The sequence below is a fragment of the Giraffa tippelskirchi genome, chromosome 5 (genome assembly GCF_054371585.1).
Source record: "Giraffa tippelskirchi isolate mGirTip1 chromosome 5, T2T-mGirTip1v1.2.pri, whole genome shotgun sequence".
Taxonomy (NCBI): domain Eukaryota; kingdom Metazoa; phylum Chordata; class Mammalia; order Artiodactyla; family Giraffidae; genus Giraffa; species Giraffa tippelskirchi.
This window is the reverse complement of record NC_137279.1, coordinates 37,665,036-37,683,511: the sequence shown is the minus strand read 5'-3', so window position 1 is coordinate 37,683,511 and position 18,476 is coordinate 37,665,036. Positions and strand designations below refer to the sequence as shown.

The 18,476-nt window shown below is 49.1% G+C and overlaps 1 protein-coding gene across 25 annotated transcripts in view; it reads right to left on the bottom strand.

Annotated features, from left to right (window-relative positions):
• MFN2 (mitofusin 2) overlaps positions 1 to 18,476 on the bottom strand; it is a 29,753-nt gene that overhangs the window by 8,355 nt on the left and 2,922 nt on the right. For 22 of the 25 annotated variants that reach the window (XR_014054011.1, XR_014054013.1, XR_014054014.1 and 19 more), the window contains 10 exons: positions 15,016 to 15,194; positions 11,290 to 11,425; positions 8,311 to 8,473; positions 7,585 to 7,709; positions 6,656 to 6,764; positions 6,436 to 6,543; positions 2,203 to 2,356; positions 1,966 to 2,033; positions 1,702 to 1,823; positions 135 to 261 (listed from right to left, as the gene is read on the bottom strand). Coding sequence is in view for 18 of the 25 variants with exons in the window: in XM_081491436.1 (XP_081347562.1) it covers positions 135 to 261; positions 1,702 to 1,823; positions 1,966 to 2,033; positions 2,203 to 2,356; positions 6,436 to 6,543; positions 6,656 to 6,764; positions 7,585 to 7,709; positions 8,311 to 8,473; positions 11,290 to 11,425; positions 15,016 to 15,190 (1,287 nt within the window). In the remaining 7 variants the exon portion in view is untranslated. Of the gene's footprint in view, positions 1 to 134; positions 262 to 1,701; positions 1,824 to 1,965; positions 2,034 to 2,202; positions 2,357 to 6,435; positions 6,544 to 6,655; positions 6,765 to 7,584; positions 7,710 to 8,310; positions 8,495 to 10,254; positions 10,336 to 11,226; positions 11,426 to 15,015; positions 15,195 to 18,476 lie in introns of those variants that run through there. The other 3 variants (XR_014054016.1, XM_081491453.1, XM_081491452.1) reach the window with 2 other exon arrangements.

Here is an 18,476-nt window from a genome sequence, read left to right as displayed (position 1 = left end):
ATCAGGGCTATGGCTTCCTCCTGGAAGGCTGAGAAGCCCCCGAGGAATAGGATGTCTGTGTTCTCACTTTTCAAGTGCCTGGCCTCTACTCAGAGCTCAAGTCTCCCCAGTGTCCTTCCTCCTCCACTTCTCACCTGCCTCTCAACTTCCTCTGTAATCTGCTTAATTCTCAGCTTGTAGTCTTGCGCCAAGAGCTCCAGCTGCTTGTCAATAAACCTCAGCCGCTCCTGCCGCTCTTCACGCGTTTCCAGGCAGTAGACCCTGAGAGAAAGAGCTCTGGTTACCTGACTAAGCCGAGGAAGAAGAGGGGGTGCCAGGAAGTCTGTGTGGGTCCTGGCTGTGATCCTGGCATTCCGTGCACACCCCTGGAGGCCTGCTCTTCCCCTTCCCAGCCAGGAGGGAGAGATGGTGCCAAAAACTCGCTCTTAAGTTTTCCGAATTTAGAGGATGTGGTGGTGACAGACAGGGGAGGGTGCTTTTTCAGGAACTTTAGAACAAGTTCTGCCATTCATATAGAAAAAAGTCCACTAGTAAACAAGGAAAAGAGAAAAAGAGATACAACACTACCCAGAAGCCTGACCCAAATCACCAAGTATGGATCAGGGTCGGGGAATGGGAGTTCCAGCATATACTGCTGGCAGGACCACAGACCGGGCCAGATGTTTCAGAAAGCCACGGGTAAAACTGTGTCAAGCTGAAATGCATACATGCCAAGACGGAACACTCCAGCTTCAGGAATTAATGCTAGTCTCTGGCAGATGCGCGCCAGGGGACACAAAAACTGGTGTCCACAGCAGTAGGGTCTACAGTAGTAAAATAATGAAATCTAAACATCAATCTACAGGAAACTGAGAACTGTTCTATTTCAACGAAAAGTCCTAACCTCCAACTATAGCCATCAACAAGGACAGAGGATAAAAACAATGCTGAGTGGAAAGCGAAGCCAGGTGTTGCATGCTCCTGTGCCTGTACATTTGAAACACATGCAGAGCAACAATGTGTATTCTTCAGGATTTACATAAAAAGTACTTTTTAATGAATTACAGGACGACACACCAACTTCATGATGGCAGTCACCTGAGGAGCAGGCAGAGGGACACTGGGGCAGGGACTGAAGAAGCAAAGGGTATTCAGCAGATTTTTTCTGTGTTTTATTTGTTTTACTCTGACCATAAAACAAATATTGTCAATTGTGGGCAATGGAAACAAGATATATTATTCTCTGTACTTTCCCATATATTTTAATCTCTCAAAAGAGTATCTTTTAATTCTCTTTTTAAGTTTTTTTTGGCCATGCTGCACAGCATGTGGGATCTGAATTCCCTGCCCAGGGATCCAACCTGTGTCTCCTGCAGTGGAAGCTCAGAGTCCTAACCAGTGGACCACCAGGGCAGTCCCCAAAAAAGGTATTTTGAAGAAGTGCTTTCTATTTCCGGCCCTGAGAATGGCTGCAGTGCTCAGCGTAGCACTGGACCAAGGCTGCCAGCTCAGACTTTCGGGGAAGCTCACTGCATAGACCAGGTGGGACAGACAGACGCCCCACAACCTCCTCACTGTCTGCTCCTCGTGGCTCGAATGTGGTCTGGTGGAAACCCTGAGACCCTGCTCTGCCAGCTGAGCTCTGGCTCTGGGCCCAGCCTCAGATGGGGGTGAGGCGGTCACGGCCGCGCTCCCTTCGCCAGTCTGCTCCTGGGCTCTTACCGCTGCTCCTGCGCTGCGATGTGCAGAGAGTCCATGATGAGGCGGACGGCCTCCGCAATCTGCTTGGCCCGGACTGTGTGCTGCTCAAACTTGGTCTTCACAGCCGACTGGGAGATGCACTCCTAGAACAGACAAGAGGTGCCAATGGAGGCAGAGGCCACCAGCCAAGAGCCAGGCTCCTGCATTCAACTGCCAGGGACGTGGCCGGGGAGCACCAGGGAGGCACATAATCTCCAAACAACACCATCAAAGGCTCATGCTCACCTCAAATCTCCTCTCAAAATTCTGAAACTCAAACATCCTCACTTGAAAGCCTTCTGCAAGAGCACCCCCTAGGAGAAGTGCATCACGTTAGTTGAGCGATAACTCAGGCAGCCAAGAGCTTCTCACCCAGGGCTCCTCTCACCACCTCATTCTCACAACTATTTCTACCGGCTGACTTAGCACAAGACCCAAGGTCTCAAGCACCAGGGAAAAGCAAGAAGCTGGTTCCATCGTTACCTCCTTCAGGCATGCCCTGGGCCTTCTGGATCCTGGCGTTGAGCACCTCCTTGGCAGACACGAAGAAGATGCGGTCTCCAGCTTGGCCCCGATCCACCACGCCCAGCTCGTCCACCAGGAAGCTGGTGCAGCGCTCCATGTGCTGCCGCCGCACCTGGAGCCCAAGCAGACAGGTATTATATGACCAGGTGGGGTGTGAGAAGGCCCTCCTGAGGGAGCCCATGGCCCTCAGTGGCCTCTTTTCTAAGAGTACAGGTAATCTAGTCACACGGCTCAGGATTCAGAAGGTATCAACACACATGCAGCGATCATTTCCCACCATCCTTGGGGTGTAGCCTGTCCAAGACACCTGAGGCATCAACAAGCAGAAATGTTTACACATGCCCCAAATTGCCTTGTTAAGAGCCTATAAAAGTCTCCCTTTGGTGCCCCAGAAGGAAAGGAATCTGGGGGTCAAGAAACCCACACCCGTGGGGCAGGGGCAGGGAGGAAGGCTCAAGAGGGAGTTGATATATGTATGATTATGGCTGACTTTGTTGTTGTACAGCAGAAACCAACACAACGTTGTAAAACAATTTTCCCCCAATTCAGTTCAGTTCAGTCGCTCAGTCGTGTCCGACTCTCTGCGACCCCATGAATTGCAGCACGCCAGGCCTCTCTATCCATCACCAACTCCCGGAGTCTACCCAAACCCATGTTCATCAAGTCGGTGATGCCATCCAACCATCTCATCCTCTGTCGCCCCCTTCTCCTCCCGCCCCCAATCCTACCCAGCATTAGGGTCTTTTCCAATGAGTCAACCCTTCGCATGAGGTGGCCAAAGTATTGGAGCTTCAGCTTCAACATCAGACCTTCCAATGAACACCCAGGATTGATCTCTTTTAGGATGGATTGATTGGATCTCCTTGCAGTCCAAGAAACTCTCAAGAGTCTTCTCCAACACCACAGTTCAAACGCATCAATTCTACGGTGCTCAGCTTTCTTCACCGTCCAACTCTCACATCCATACATGACCACTGGAAAAACCATAGTCTTGACTAGACGGACTTTTGTTGGCAAAGTAATGTCTCTGCTTTTAAACATGCTATCTAGGTTGGCCATAACCTTCCTTCCAAGTAGTAAGCGTCTTTTAATTTCATGGCTGCAGTCACCATCAGCAGTGATTCTGGAGCCCAAAAAGTAAAGTCTGACACTGTTTCCACTGTTTCCCCATCTATTTCCCATGGAGTGATGGGACCAGATGCCATGATCTTAGTTTTCTGAACGTTGAGCTTTAAGCCAACTTTTTCACTCTCCTCCTTCACCTTCATCAAGAGGCTCTTTAGTTCTTCTTCACTTTCTGCCATAAGGGTGGTGTCATCTGCATATCTGAGGTTATTGATATTTCTCCCCGCAATCTTGATTCCAGCTTGTGTTTCTTCCAGCCCAGCGTTTCTCATGATGTACTCTGCATATAAGTTAAATAAGCAGGGTGACAATATACAGCCTTGACGTACTCCTTTTCCTATTTGGAACCAGTCTGTTGTTCCATGTCCAGTTCTGACTGTTGCTTCCTGACCTGCATACAGGTTTCTCAAGAGACAGGTCAGATGGTCTGGTATTCCCATCTCTTTCAGAATTTTCCACAGTTTATTGTGATCCACACAGTCAAAGGCTTTGGCATAGTCAATAAAGCAGAAATAGATGTTTTTCTGGAACTCTCTTGCTTTTTCGATGATCCAGCAGATATTGGCAATTTGATCTCTGGTTCCTCTGCCTTTTCTAAAACCAGCTTGAACATCTGGAAGTTCACGGTTCACGTATTGCTGAAGCCTGGCTTGGAGAATTTTGAGCATTACTTTACTAGCATGTGAGATGAGTGCAATTGTGCGGTAGTTTGAGCATTCTTTGGCATTGCCTTTCTTTGGGATTGGAACGAAGACTGATCTCTTCCAGTCCTGTGGCCACTGCTGAGTTTTCCAAATTTGCTGGCATATCGAGTGCAGCACTTTCACAGCATCACCTTTGAGGATTTGAAATAGCTCAACTGGAATTCCATCACCTCCACTAGCTTTGTTCGTAGTGATGCTTTCTAAGGCCCACTTGACTTCACATTCCAAGATGTCTGGCTCTAGGTGAGTGATCACACCATCGTGATTATCTGTGTCGTGAAGATCTTTTTTGTACAGTTCTTCTGTGTATTCTTGCCACCTCTTCTTAATATCTTCTGCTTCTGTTAGGTCCATACCATTTCTGTCCTTTATCGAGCCTATCTTTGCGTGAAATGTTCCCTTGGGATCTCTGATTTTCTTGAAGAGGTCTCTAGTCTTTCCCAATCTGTTGTTTTCCTCTATTTGTTTGCACTGATCGCTGAGGAAGGCTTTCTTATCTCTCCTTGCTATTCTTTGGAACTCTGCATTCAGATGAGAATATCTTTCCTTTTCTCCTTTGCTTTTCGCTTCTCTTCTCTTCCCAGCTATCTGTAAGGCCTCCTCAGACAGCCATTTTGCTTTTTTGCATTTCTTTTCCATGGGGATTTTCTTGATCCCTGTCTCCTGTACAATGTCATGAACCTCTGTCCATAGTTCATCAGGCATTCTGTCTATCAGGTCTAGTCCCTTAAATCTATTTTTCACTTCCACTATATACTCATAAGGGATTTGATCTAGGTCATACCTGAATGGTCTAGTGGTTTTCCCTACTTTCTTCAATTTAAGTCTGAATTTGGCAATAAGCAGTTCATGATCTGAGCCACAGTCTGCTCCCGGTCTTGTTTTTGCTGACTGTATAGAGCTTCTCCATCTTTGGCTGCAAAGAATATAATCAATCTGATTTCGGTGTTGACCATCTGGTGATGTCCACGTGTAGAGTCTTCTCTTGTGTTGTTGGAATAGGGTGTTTGCTATTACCAGTGCGTTCTCGTGGCAAAACTCTATTAGCCTTTGCCCTGCTTCATTCTGTACTCCAAGGCCAAACCTGCCTGTTACGCCAGGTGTTTCTTGACTTCCTACTTTTGCATTCCAGTCCCCTATAATGAAAAGGACATCTTTTTTGGGTGTTAGTTCTAGAAGGTCTTGTAGGTCTTCATAGAATCGTTCAACTTCAGCTTCTTCGGCGTTACTGGTCGGGGCATAGACTTGGATTACCGTGATATTCAACGGTTTGCCTTGGACATTCTAGGAATCAGCGAACTAAGATGGACTGGAATGGGTGAATTTAACTCAGATGACCATTATATCTACTACTGTGGGCAAGAATCCCTTAGGAGAAATGGAGTAGCCATCATGGTCAACAGAAGAGTCCGAAATGCAGTACTTGGATGCAATCTCAAAAACGACAGAATGATCTCTGTTCGCTTCCAAGGCAAACCGTTCCCCCAATTAGAAATATATTAAAAAAAAGAAACAAAAACAGAAACCCACACCTGGACTCTGTACTGACAAGCTGAGTCCTCCCTGGCCTTGTTTATTGAATGAGAGGGCGCCACCCAAAAACCTCTCCTCACTCTGAAGCTCTAGGACTCCACTGCTGGAACTTCAAACTGACAACAGCCTCCGGTGGACACGTTCCATGTGCCAGGCCTTTTCTCAAGGAGAACAGATCTCATCCTCTCCACAACTCCATCTATTACACCCAGCTCACAGGTTAGGATTTACCTGGGTTAGTTAGGGTAGGTTAGGGAGTTTATCAGTCACGCTGCCCAGCATCTGCTGACTACACACTTGATCATCGCCTCATAGCACCTGTGACTCCTTTTGCTTTCATGTTACCCATAAAAAGTAAAGCATTCTGAGCTGTCAGTAAGAACCAATTATTCTTTGCTCTTCTTTTTAGCTTCTTTCCTGGATGTCTTTCAAAGCTATGCCTCTGACTCATCCCTTAAGAACTAAGGAGAGCCCTGGTCCCAAGCAAGGGCTCAGCTAATGTGGTGCAGAGGCCTCTCACCACGGAGGAAAGCCTTCTGAAGATTAGAGGGGAAGGGGATACACATATACATACAGCTGATCCACTCTGTTGTACAGCAGAAACTAACACAACATTGTAAAGCAGTTACACTCCAAAAAAAAAAAAAAGAGAGGGGTTCGGGGAAGTGAACGGGAGCAGTGAAGCGGTCCCACAATGACCCTAAACACCTCATGGGACAACTTTGGTGATGAAATTCATTCAGGGACGTGGCCAGGGAGAGCACGCAGAGAGTCTGGGTAGATGCACGGAGTGGCATTCCCCAAGTTGCCGAGTAAAAGAGGCACCCACCTCCTCCATGTACTCAGGCTCCGAGGCAGACGCGTCCCAGCGGTTGTTCAGGATGAAGATGTTTGGGCGGGACAGGCGCTCGCTCACCTTGTGGAAGAATTGCTTTTCCTGGATGACAGGAAAGACCTCAGTGAAGGAGGGGCTGTGCCAGCCAAGCCCCTGCTGGCCTGCCCGCTCGGCTGGATCTTGGGAGTGTGGGGAAAGGCAGGGGATGGGTTACCGTCTGCATCAGGGTGGACTCCGAGTTGGCCACCAGCACGAACACGTCGGCGTCCAGGCAAAACTTGTCAATCCAGCTGTCCAGCTCTGTGGTGACATCGATGCCAGGGCTGGAGGTGACAGGGGTAAACCATCATCAGACCCAGGGCCCTATTCTTCCTGATTTTTGTCATATGCATCTATCACTCATATAAAAACCTAAAGATTTGAATTTTACTTTGTGCATGCATGTGTGCATGCTAAGTCACTTCAGTCGTGTCCGACTCTTTGTGACCCCATGAACTAACTGTAGCCTGCCAGGCTCCTCTGTCCAGAGGATTCTCTAGGCAAAAATACTGGAGTGGGTTGCCACACCCTCCTCCAGGGGATCTTCCCAACCTGGGGATCAAACCTGCATCTCCTACACTGGCAGGCAGGTTCTTTACCTGTGGGAAGCCCCTGCATTTTACTTTGCAGGTATACAATTAAGGTGAAGTGCTATATTTATGTGAGTCCAGCAAGCACCCTCATACCAAATTTCTTGGTATAGTTATAGCCTGTCCACGAAGCAGGAGCAAAGTGTTGCCTTGAGAAAAAGAAAACACAACAGGGACCTCATCAAGAACAAGCTCCACCCCCTCCTCCAATAAACATACTAACATTGGGTTGAGGCCGAGAACCTTCCCCACTTTCAAGCATCCTTCCTATCCCTCTTTACAGACCATCACTGGGAGGTCTTAGGGGCCCTGATGCCTGCCAAGATGATACAATAACCAGACCCTGAAAGAAATCCACGAGGCTGGAAAATGTGGTTAAGCCAATTTAAAAAGTAACACACTTCATTCAGCAGAGCAATAACATAACCTTGGGGACACTGGCCTGGAGGACTCAGAAATGGAAACCTGGCGCCCTCCCCGTCTGCACCTCCTGGGGAGGCATCTGCCCTCTTACCTGTCCATCAGCACCAGGTCATCCTTGAGAAGCGGACACTTGGAGTTGGGCCACATCACACTCACCAGGCTGCCAGCATGCAGCTGTTCGTCCTGGTGAAGGGCGTGCGCCAGCTGGTTCACCGTCTGATGGAGGTGGAGGCAGAGGATAATCAGGGTCAAGGAAGAGCCTCTGGGCTGGAGACCAGTACAGCCTAGACCCAGGACAGTGGCCTGGACCACAGGCCAATCTGCTACCCCTCTTTCGTTTCATGCATACAAAGTCAAGAGTTAGGAGCTGCTAGCAAGAACCAACTATCCTTCACTCCTCCGTTAAGTTTCTTTCTTGGATGTCGTTCTACATTAATTAATTCTTTATGAACCAAAACGAGCATCTGGCCCCAACCCAAAGTGCAGCTGGCTCTCAGAAAAATGAAAGTACACGAGCCCTGAGCTGAAACATCTGAATCACAGAGCAAATGCAGGGATCGCTCTCTGGCAACACCCCCAAGAACAAGGATAGCAAAGAGAAAAGGCCTGCCCAGCAATTCACAAGGACTGTGACTTCTAGGCTCCAGAACCTCCCTGAAGCTCTCACACTCCCTAAACAGCCAGGCTAGGACAGGGCTTCCCAAACTCCACTATAGGGACACTGCCCCCTCCTTAGAGGCACCGTGGGTCCTGGCACAACAGACCCACTGGTTGTGTGTGACTAGGGCCAAAAGCCAGGGTGGCAGGGTCCCCTCACCTTGACACTCTTCTTCTCCTCTGAGCCCTCCGTGAGGAGGAAGGCCTCGTGGCCATCTGTGCCCTCCACCCGCAGGAAGCAGTTGGTGGTGTGGCCAATCCCAGAGGGCAGCACTTTGTCCCACAGCATGGCATTGATCACGGTGCTCTTCCCGTTGCTCGTCCTACAAGGAAATCCAGTGAAGCTACCGCCATCTGTGTCTCAGGTTGTCACTAAGAAGGGACAGCCTGGAAGCTCAAAGTCCTGTCCATTATAGTGACATCAGCGCCCAAACAGGCAGAGTGGGTGCTCTGTGCTTATGAAAATGGATGGACAGCCCTGGTGGCCTGTGCCTGTAACATGCCCCAGTTCATCATGGCAAACCAACTATGAGGGGCCCCCGTGGTGTGATGCCAGCATGCAGACGCTACCTGCCCTTGAGTGAGCCCCCACCAACATGAGGCTCTCAGCGTCATGCAGGAGGACCACCTGTCTGACTCTGAAGACTAACCCACTCCTCCTTTCCTACCAGAAGCCACTGACTCACCCCAGGGTGTCTTCCTCTAAGTGACCTCAGCTGAATGACCCCGAAGTTTGACAGAAGGCCAATTGTGCTGCTCTTCTCACACCAGGTTCCTCTTGAACATGAAGCCCCACCCATCACTCCCAGCTGATAAGGGCCTGCTCTAGGGTAGATTATGGTAGCATTCTGCCTGCCACCCTCTTTTCTACCTTCTTTTTCTTTAAGACAGCTCCTCACTGCAAACTCATCAGCTCCAGCTCACCAGAGCCAGGGCCACAGTTCTGAGGTGAGGATGAAAAACGAAAGCCCAGAATGTTGAAGGCCACCCCAAGGTGATGAGGGGCAGAGGGGCAGAGTGCCTATTCCTCAGGCTACCACTGTGTGCAGAGCATCCAACCTGTCTGAGGCCTTTTTTTTCCCCCTGTGCTGTGCTTAGCTGCTCCATCGTGTCCAAATCTTTGCAACCTACATTGGGCTTAAATTTTTTAAAGGTGCTGTGGTATAAGAAGAAATACATTTGGTCTTTGTCCCCAGTTCCTGGTAATTCCTTGGAATTTCCTGAGTAATAGGAGCATCCCTAGTTACTTGTAAGGAGCCCCTGCTGAACACACCTGTTTACACTCATGAGGTGCCTAAGGTGGGGCCCCCACACAGCCTCAGGATGGGCTGATCACCAGAAAGACCAAGTGATAAGAGGGTTGGGACTTTCAGCCCCACCCACCTACCTAGGAAAAGGAAGGAGGGGGGCTGTAGATTAAGCCCCATCAATCTCTTGAACAGTGAGATCTGATGAGCTTCAGGGTGGAAGGCGGTGTGCCCTACTTCACAGGGACAGAGCTCCCCTGCTCAGGACCCTCCCAGGCCTCACCCTGTGCACCTCTTCATCTGTATCCCTCACAATATCCTTTATAACAAACCAGTAAACCTAAGTGAATGCTGCTCAAGCAGATTAAACTCGAGGAGGAGATTGTGGGAACCTTTGATTTATAGCCAGCTGATCAGAAGCACAGGTGTCCGAATGGCATCTGAAGTCGGGCCATCTTTGCACCAAGTTCTTAACCTGTAGGGTCTGCCACCTTCTGGTAGAATGTCAGAACCAAGTTCACTGTGCAGGACACCAGTCAGTGCCCACCGAGAACTGGAGAAGAATTCCCTGGCACTGTAGCAAACATTCCAGAGATGCCTACTTGATCTCAAAGCATAACAAAGAGATCTGAGGGCTAAAAGTATAAAACGTTTAGAAGAAAATATAGGGGGGAAAGCCTCATGACACTGGAATTGGCAGTTTTTTAGATATGATGTCAAAAGTATAAATAAATTGGACTATATCAAAATAAAAAACTGCATCACAGGACACAGTCAACAGAGTGGAAAGGTAATCGACAAAATGGGAGAAAACATTTACAAATCATATATCTGATAAGGAAATTCAGGACTCCTACAACTCAAAAAACATACACAAAAAAATCACAAAACAACTACAAAAACTCCCAAACAACCCAATTTAAAAGTAGGCAAAGGACCTGAACAGACATTTCTCCAAGGAAGATATACAAGTGCCAACAAACACATGAAAAGATGCTCAACATCACTAAGGATTAGGGAATGCAAATCAAAACTGTAAAAGCTACTAACTCATACCCACTAGGATGGATACTGTCAAAAAAAACAGTAAATAAGTATTGAAGGATGCAGAAAAACTGGAACCCTTGTGCACTGCTGGTGGGAATTAAAATGGTACAGTCGCTATGGAAAACCATATGGTGGGCAGCTTCTCAAAAACTTAAAAACAGAATGATCACATGGTCCAGCAATTCCACTTCTGGGTATGTATCCAAAAGAAGGGAAAGCAGGGTGTTAAACAGATATTTGTTCATAGCAGCATTGCTCACAGTAATCAGAAAGAGAAAGCAACAAGTGTCCATCGGGGATGAATGGATAAACAAGATACGGAATATACATGCAATGAAATATTGTTCAGCCTTAAAAAGGAAGGGAGTTCTGACAAATGCAATGACATGGATGATTCTGGAGGATATTACACTGACTGAAATAAGCCAGTCACAAAAAGACGCTATTTCACTTATATGAGGTTCCCAGAGTCGGCAAGTTCATAGAGATAGAAAGTAGAGGGGTGGTTACCAGCGGGTGGGGGAGAAGGGACCAGGAGATGTTACTTAACGGGTAAGTTTCCGTTTTCCAGGGGAAGAAGTTCTGGAGGCTGGTGGTGGTGACAGTTGCGTAACGATGTGAATGTATTTAACAAAACGGAACTGTACATGTAAGAGAGGTTACAATGGCAAATTTTGTTATACCTATTTTACCACTGCTAAATATAAAAAAATAAAAGGTAGAGCGCCAAATTCCGTGGTGTGCTGCCTGCTTCCCTGCCTTGGGGTGGTCGGATCCAGCACAAAGAGCATGCCTCCCTCCCTCCCAGCTGGGAAGAAAGAAGGCATAAGGACTTAGAGACTCACCGGCCGAAAAAAGCCACCTTCATGTGCCGCCGGGCCAGCACCTCACTGATGCCCCTCACTTTGGACAGGTAACCTTTGACGTCCAGAACCTGTTCTTCTGTTGTAACCGGGTCCAGTTCTGCATTCCTGTAGGTTTCTGCAGTGCAGATTGAAAACAGTTCAGCCCACCGTCAAGAGTTCCAGAGTTCCAAAGTCTCAGTCTGGATAGAGGAACCCACCCTAGCGGCACCCTGTTCCCCGGCTGGAGGTCCAGACTCCTGTGGGCCCCACTGCAATAAAGAACTCGGTTTAGGAGCAAGACTGCTGGGTTCCAGCGCAAGAAGTGTTGGTTCTTACCTCTTCCTGGGTTTGTGACCTCAGGCAAATAAACCTTCCTGGGTCTTAATTTCTTTAGCCTTAAAACAGAGATAAGGACAGCACCTACTTCATGTGGTTGGAGAAAGGATTAACTGAATTAAAACACAAAAGTGCCAAGAATGGGGCAGGTATCTGATGAAGATGCAAAAGTTGACTGCCATCATTTACTTATATGTTTTGTACTTAACATACACTTACCAAGTTCTCACTATAAGCTAGGCACTGTTCTGGTCAAACACGGCCTCATTTAACCCGCATCATGTACCCATCAGAGCCAGTAGACGGTGGGGCCAGGGCTGAGTCCGGGTCACTGTGCACCTCCCCGAGGCCCCACCTGACCTGGGCCCACTCACCGCTCCAGCTGGGTCTTGGGCACCTCTGCCTTGCATCCTGCCTCACTGCATTCCCACACTCACCACCGCTCCAGGCTTTGCTCGGTGCTTCCTCACCCCACCCCTCTGAAGAACTAACACACCACCTTGGGGTGCTCTGGCTCATTCTCACTTAGCCTGCCCTGATCCCACCAACCTGAGTCAGGTCCTCCGGGCTTGTGTCCCCGCGGCACCCTGGACTTCTTGCATCTTAGCCCTCGTCTCAGCATAGGGTAACTGTCCCACTCACCTGTGTGCATCACCTACCACATGAGGGCCCAGCTGTCTGACCCCCGCATCCTGCGTTCAGCAGGCGCACAGTGTTTGCTAAGTGAATGGATCCCGGGATCACTGCACTGCTTTTCCCCAGGGCCCTCGCTACGCGGCTGGATAACATATTACGACAGATGGGAGCAACTGAGAAAGACTCTGTCCCCTTCCCATCCAGCACTTGCACCAGGGAGGTCCTGAGCTGGCTGGACTGCAGACGGGTGTCCGCCCCTCAGCACACCCTGGCTGCAATGGATTGAATGTTTATGTGCCCCGTGTGATGACAGTGTGATGGTACAGCTGACCCTTGAACAACACGGGGGTTGGGGGTGCCAATCCTCCAAACAGTCAAAAATCAACATGTAATTTAGTCAGCTTTTGTATGCACAGCCACTCTGTATCCATGGTCTGCGTCCACAGAGTCAACCATGGATTGTGTACTACTGTAGTACTTACTATGGAAAGAAAACCATGTATAAGTGGATCTGTGCAATTGAAACTCACGTTATTAGAAGGTCAACTGTACATAGAGATAGAGCCTCATGCCTGGGGTTAGTGTCCTTATAAAGGAAAACCTGAGAAGTAGCCAGCCCCTTCTGCTATGTGATTACATGAGTTGCTACAGAGAAAAGACAGCAGTCTAGGAAGCCAGCCCTCACCAGACACCAAATCTGCTGCTGCCTTGGTCTTGGGCTTTCTAGCCTCCCAAAACTGTGAGAAATAAATATGTGTTGTTTACAAGCCACCCAGTCTATGGTATTTCTGTTACAGCTGCCCAAACAGACTAAGGCACTTGTGACCCACTGGGCTGACAAGTCACAGTCCTGAGAACAGTCCCCAAGCACCCAGAGCATGACAGGTACATTTCAGAGCTGCCTAGTGAGTTTTCCCTACAGCTGGTGCCAACGAGCCCTCCCCACGTCCACCGGTCACCCCTTCTCAGACCATCGACATTCTTCCCTTAAGTGGGCACATGGGTGTGGCCTTTGCAATGTGCCCTGGAGGAAGCTGGCTCTCAAGCCTGTGACTACATTTAAAAGAAAAAGCCATCGGGTTGACCAGCTCTTGCTACTGCCCTTTAGACAACAGTCCCAGGCAGTAGCCTTACCCTCCCCCGGCCAGGACAATCCCAAATACATCTCAGGATCACCCCAGTGCTTTTCCCTCCCTGGAGGCCCACCAGTATGAGAGACCTCCTGTTTTCACAAAAAGAGAAATCAAAACACCAACTCCTGATGCCATCGCACAAACATCTTCATTATGAACCACGTGTTCGTCCACAGAACCATGAGAGTGAGTCAGAGCATCACAGAGGGTTAGTCTGGGCTCTGGAGGGGAGAGCGCCCTGCATGCCAGAACTACTGCTAAACAAACAGATACTAGACTGGAATCATTTCAACTACCAATCCTAGCCCCTTGAAATTCAGATCTTTAAAGTGAACAAATTCTCTGGGAACACCTTTCTTGCATTAAGCACTATGCTGAGGGAAGGGCATGAAGAGTCCATGCTTAGTTTGTTCAAGTTGCTCTTACAAAACACCATGACTGGGAGGCTTAGATACAACAGAAGTGTGCTGCTCGCAGTGCTGGTGGCTGGAAGTCTTGGATCAGGGTGCCAGACTGGTGAGGTGAGGGCCCTCTTCCAGGTGGGAGACCTCTAGTCATATCCTCACGTGGCAGAAGAGGCGAGGGAGCTTTATGGGGTCTCTTTGGTAAGAGCACTAATCTAACTCTCGAGGGCTCCACTCTCATGACATAACCCCTCCCCAAGGCCCCGCCTCCTAACACCATCACACTGAGCCTGAGGATTCCAACACGTGAACACAGAGGGACGAACGTTCAGACCCCAGTACTGGGACTACTTCCTTTCTTTAGAGGGAGCCTAAAGGAGCAGCCTGACATGTCACCCAACCAGAAGCCAAGCTGCTCAAGGGGAAGGCACCAAGTAGAGAGCAGCATGTCCCTGAGGCACTCCCACTGAACTTCTAGGGTTCTGCAGACTAGAATTAGGAAACCCCTGCTCTCCCCTAAGCTCCTCTTTCACAAATGAGGAAACCAAGGCCAGGTTCACTGATAACCCCAGGGCCTGGAGCCAAGGGGTGCCTTCTAGACAGAGAGTCTGAGAAGACAGTGGCTGGAGTTGGTGCTCAGACTGAGTGGGGCCCTGGGAACCAGTCCTTCTCTGCTGACAGAGTGAGGATTAAGGTTGGGCTCAAATTAGTAACTAGAGGAAAAGGTGCCAGTGATGCAAGTTTCTTATTCAAAGTCCTGGTATCTAAAAATATCAGAGAGAGAACACCCTGGTCAGGGACAACCAACACCCAGACACAGGGTCGGGGACTGATGGCAGCCAGGCTGGGCCAAGAAAAACACCTGGGCTTTGGAGTTAAGAGATGCTGGGGTACAGTCCACTGTGTCACTTACAAGGTATCAATGACTCTCAGAATCTCAGTCTGCTTGTCCCTCAGGTGAGGATACAATTCACCCACCCCTTATGATTAAGTGGAGCAGGATCTGTAGAATTCTTAAACACAGGTCCCATGTTTCCCTGGCCCAATCCCTGGAGCCCAGTTCCACGTGATTCCAGGAGCAGAGTACCGCTGAAGGTGACAACCCACCTGGGCGTGAGCTCGTCAAGGGCAGGGCTGTACCTCCCTGTCCCCAGTTCTGCCCCCTAAATACTGAGGCTGACAGGAGCGGGCCCGGCTGAGCAGGGTGCCCGTCTCACCTTCCAGGAAGGTGGCGCTCTCCTGGATGTAGGCCCCCAGCTGCTCGAAAATGCCATTGATCTTCTTCTTGGCGGTGACAAAGTGCTTGAGCGGGGAAGCATTCACTTCAGCCATGTGTCTCTTATCCTTCTTGACTGTGACGATGGAGTTGCATCGAGAGAAGAGCAGGGACATCGCGCTGCGAGAGAGAAGACACGTGAGCGAACCCAGGGACCTTCTGCTGGAGTGCAGAAGGGTGCGAGCTGCAGGGGCACTGGGCCTGGCTCACAGGCCCATCCAGAACATGGGCCCTCCAGGACCAGATTGCGGACAGCGAGATCAGAGCCAGCATCTCAAAACTAGGAAGGGACCGCCTGGGCCCATCTTCCAATCACACAGTGTGGGCACCCAGGGCCCTGACCTTGGGTCCAGTTCTGGTTGTTTCCTGCTGGGTGAACAAGGACAGGCCTGCCTCACCCACCTCAGAGAAAGATGGGGGAACCACAAGGTAACATACAGCGATCTCCTCCTCTGAGTCTTAGGCAGAAAAGAATGACAGAAATCGCACCTATTTCCTATACATCACCCCCTGAGAAAAGGCACTGAACACTCAGAGTGGTAAAAGCACAAAGTGATGCTCAAGGTCAGGCACTACCACCACCCTCCTTGGCCACTCTGCTGCCCAGTGCTGACGGCCCTAAATCCTATCAGGTTTTGTTTCTTTGTTTTTATTTTTATCTTTGGTTGCCAGTGGGGGAGGATGGCAAGGAGGGGTGATTCTCAAATGAACACGGTCTACTTCTACAATTTATACTTATAAATGTTTACTGTTGTCTTTTCATTATAAATGTGTCTACTGTAGAAAATGTGGGAACTAAAGGGAAAAAAATCCACAACCTCACAGTTCTACAACAGGCACTATTAACAGTTGCTTATCACCCCAGTCTGTTTCTGTGTGGTAGCTCTTTTGCTGTTACTCAATCCTCAATCACATGCACATCTTTGTGGCCTGTTTTTTTTTTTTCTTCCGACATGGCAATAACAAGTTAGGGGCCATGAGGCTTAACTCCAGAGCCCTAGAGAACTTTACTCAAAGTCAAAAGAAGCAGACAGACGAGAGAAACTGGTCCCCAGATGCAGCTGGTAGTCCCTGAACTAAAGTTCGAGTCCCCACCACGCACAGCATCATTTCTTCAGCAAAGTCCTCAAAACCCTGGCAAGTCCCAGGAAAAAGGCCTTTCCAAGTATAAGGGGCGGTGTGCACAGCTGTGTACACCTGGATCTGCCCTCAGAGACACTCAGCACTTCCCTGTTGGTCCCTCCCTCCCCTGCCACCCTAATCACAGCACCACCCGCTCTCCACCCGACCTGGCATGTGCTCTATCTGGGAGATGACAGGGTACTACCCAGGAGTGAACCTACACAGAAACTGCCAAAGCATGCTGAACCAGCTCCTGAGAAGCAGAAAAAAAAAAAAAAAACATTCCTAATAACTGAAAACTGGCCCTTAGGAACTAACCATCCCAAAGAGTGAGGAGAAAGAGAGACCCACAGGGAAATGAGAACCCACATGTTTTATCTAAACCTACAAGTTATTTTTTGATGGTCAAGATTTCTGGAGAGATGAGAGAGAGAAGTGACTGTGTCCATTTCTGCCTTCCTCCTCAGGAATACACCACAGGTGTGAGATTTTCTTAGCATGGCACCTACTATCAAGGGGGTGAGTAAGAAAGACAGGGACTTCCCTGGTGGTCCAGTGGTTAAGAACCTGTCTTGCGATGCAGGGGACGCAGGTTCAATTCTGGTTGGGGAACTTCGATCCCATGTGCCACAGAGCAACTCAGCCCACGGGCCGCAACTAGAGAGTCCCAGCGCTGCAATGAAGGATCCTGCATGACACACCCAAGATCCCACTGCCGCAACTAAGACCTGACGCAGCCAAATAAACAAATAATTGTCAAAAAAAAAAAAAGGAAGAAAGACAGCAGATGGGGCTTCCCTGGTGGCTCAGCAGTAAAGAATCCACCTGCCAATGCACGAAACAGGGTTCTGTCCCTGGTTCTGGAAGATCCAACAGGCTGAAAAGCAACTAAGCCTGTGCTCAACAGCTACTGAGCCAGAGCCCAGGAGCTGCAACAGCTGAAGCCCTTGAGCCCCAGAGCCTGTGCTCTGCGACAAGAGAAGCCACAGTAATGAGAAGCCCAAGCATCACAACTAGAGAGTAGTCCCCACTCGCTGCAACTAGAGAAAAGCCATTACAAGCAAAGAAGACCCAGCACAGCCAAAAATAAATAAATAGAATTAAGAAATAAAAGACAGCAGCACTCCGAGAAGGGGAAGAAAATACCACTGGCTCCTCCAAAGCAGAAAAGAAGAGTACACTGGTATCAGGCTTCCTGTGGCCCAGCAGGAAAGACTCTTAGAGACATAGGGGATACACTTAAGCAGAAGAGAAAAGTCACCGGAAGGCGAACAGGGTCTCACAAGGTAGCTAGTGCTGCAGATGAGATTTTGGAATCAGGGAGAGCTGGGTTCAAATCGGGATTGTGCTGTCTCTGGGCTGTTGAAACCTCAGAGCCTTGGAGTTGTCATGTGTACAAACGACATATCACGCAGAGTCCATGAGAAGATTAAAGATGACATGGCACAAGCTCAAAGGTAGTTTTACATACTATAAAACAACAACAGTAATAAACTCTACCAGCAAGATCACAGGACTCCCCGTGGAACAGGCAGCCTTCGGGGGTGAGCAGAGGCAATTCCACCACCAGCACACTCACAGCCACCCCAGGGCTACCACAGGGATCGAGGCACACAGGTCTGCTCAGGGGTGAGGCTCAGCAGTGCCCTGCCCCAGAAGTGACTTGCTTGCAAGCAGTAAGTTCCCAGATATCAGCGGGGCTTTTAGGAGCAGGCACTTTCAAGTTCTGCTTGTTGTTTGCAACCCCAAAGGATATGACACCAGAGGTGTTCATGTTCAGTAAGTGCAAGATTCAACAGCGTGCACGTGAGTTAAAGCCGAGTGCTCCAAGATCACCCGGTCTGCTCGGATGGCAGCCTGTCCAGGGGCTGCCCTGCTTTCACATTCCCCAGCCTGTAGCTGCACGCCTGAACCTCCCAGGTGCACCCTACCACCAACCCCTCCAAACTAATTTCTCTGCCCTTATTCATGCCTGAGTTGAGAGTCTATGTTTGTTACACGTGCTGCTTTCAGCCTGGAATCCTCTGCCCTTATTCACCAATTTGGCCTACACCTCCTGTCCTTCTAGACCCAACTCTAGTGTCACCTCCTCCATGAAGCCTTCCTTGACATCTGCACAGAGCCCACGTAACCTTACCAGACTTTCAGGATTTTTTTAATCACACTTTCTCACCATCTAATTTGTAAGTTTCTAGAAAGCCAGCCTCTGATACAGAGCAGTGACCTATTTCCATTTCTACTTTCCTCCTCCACAACTGTGACAGACATGGTTTGAGTTAG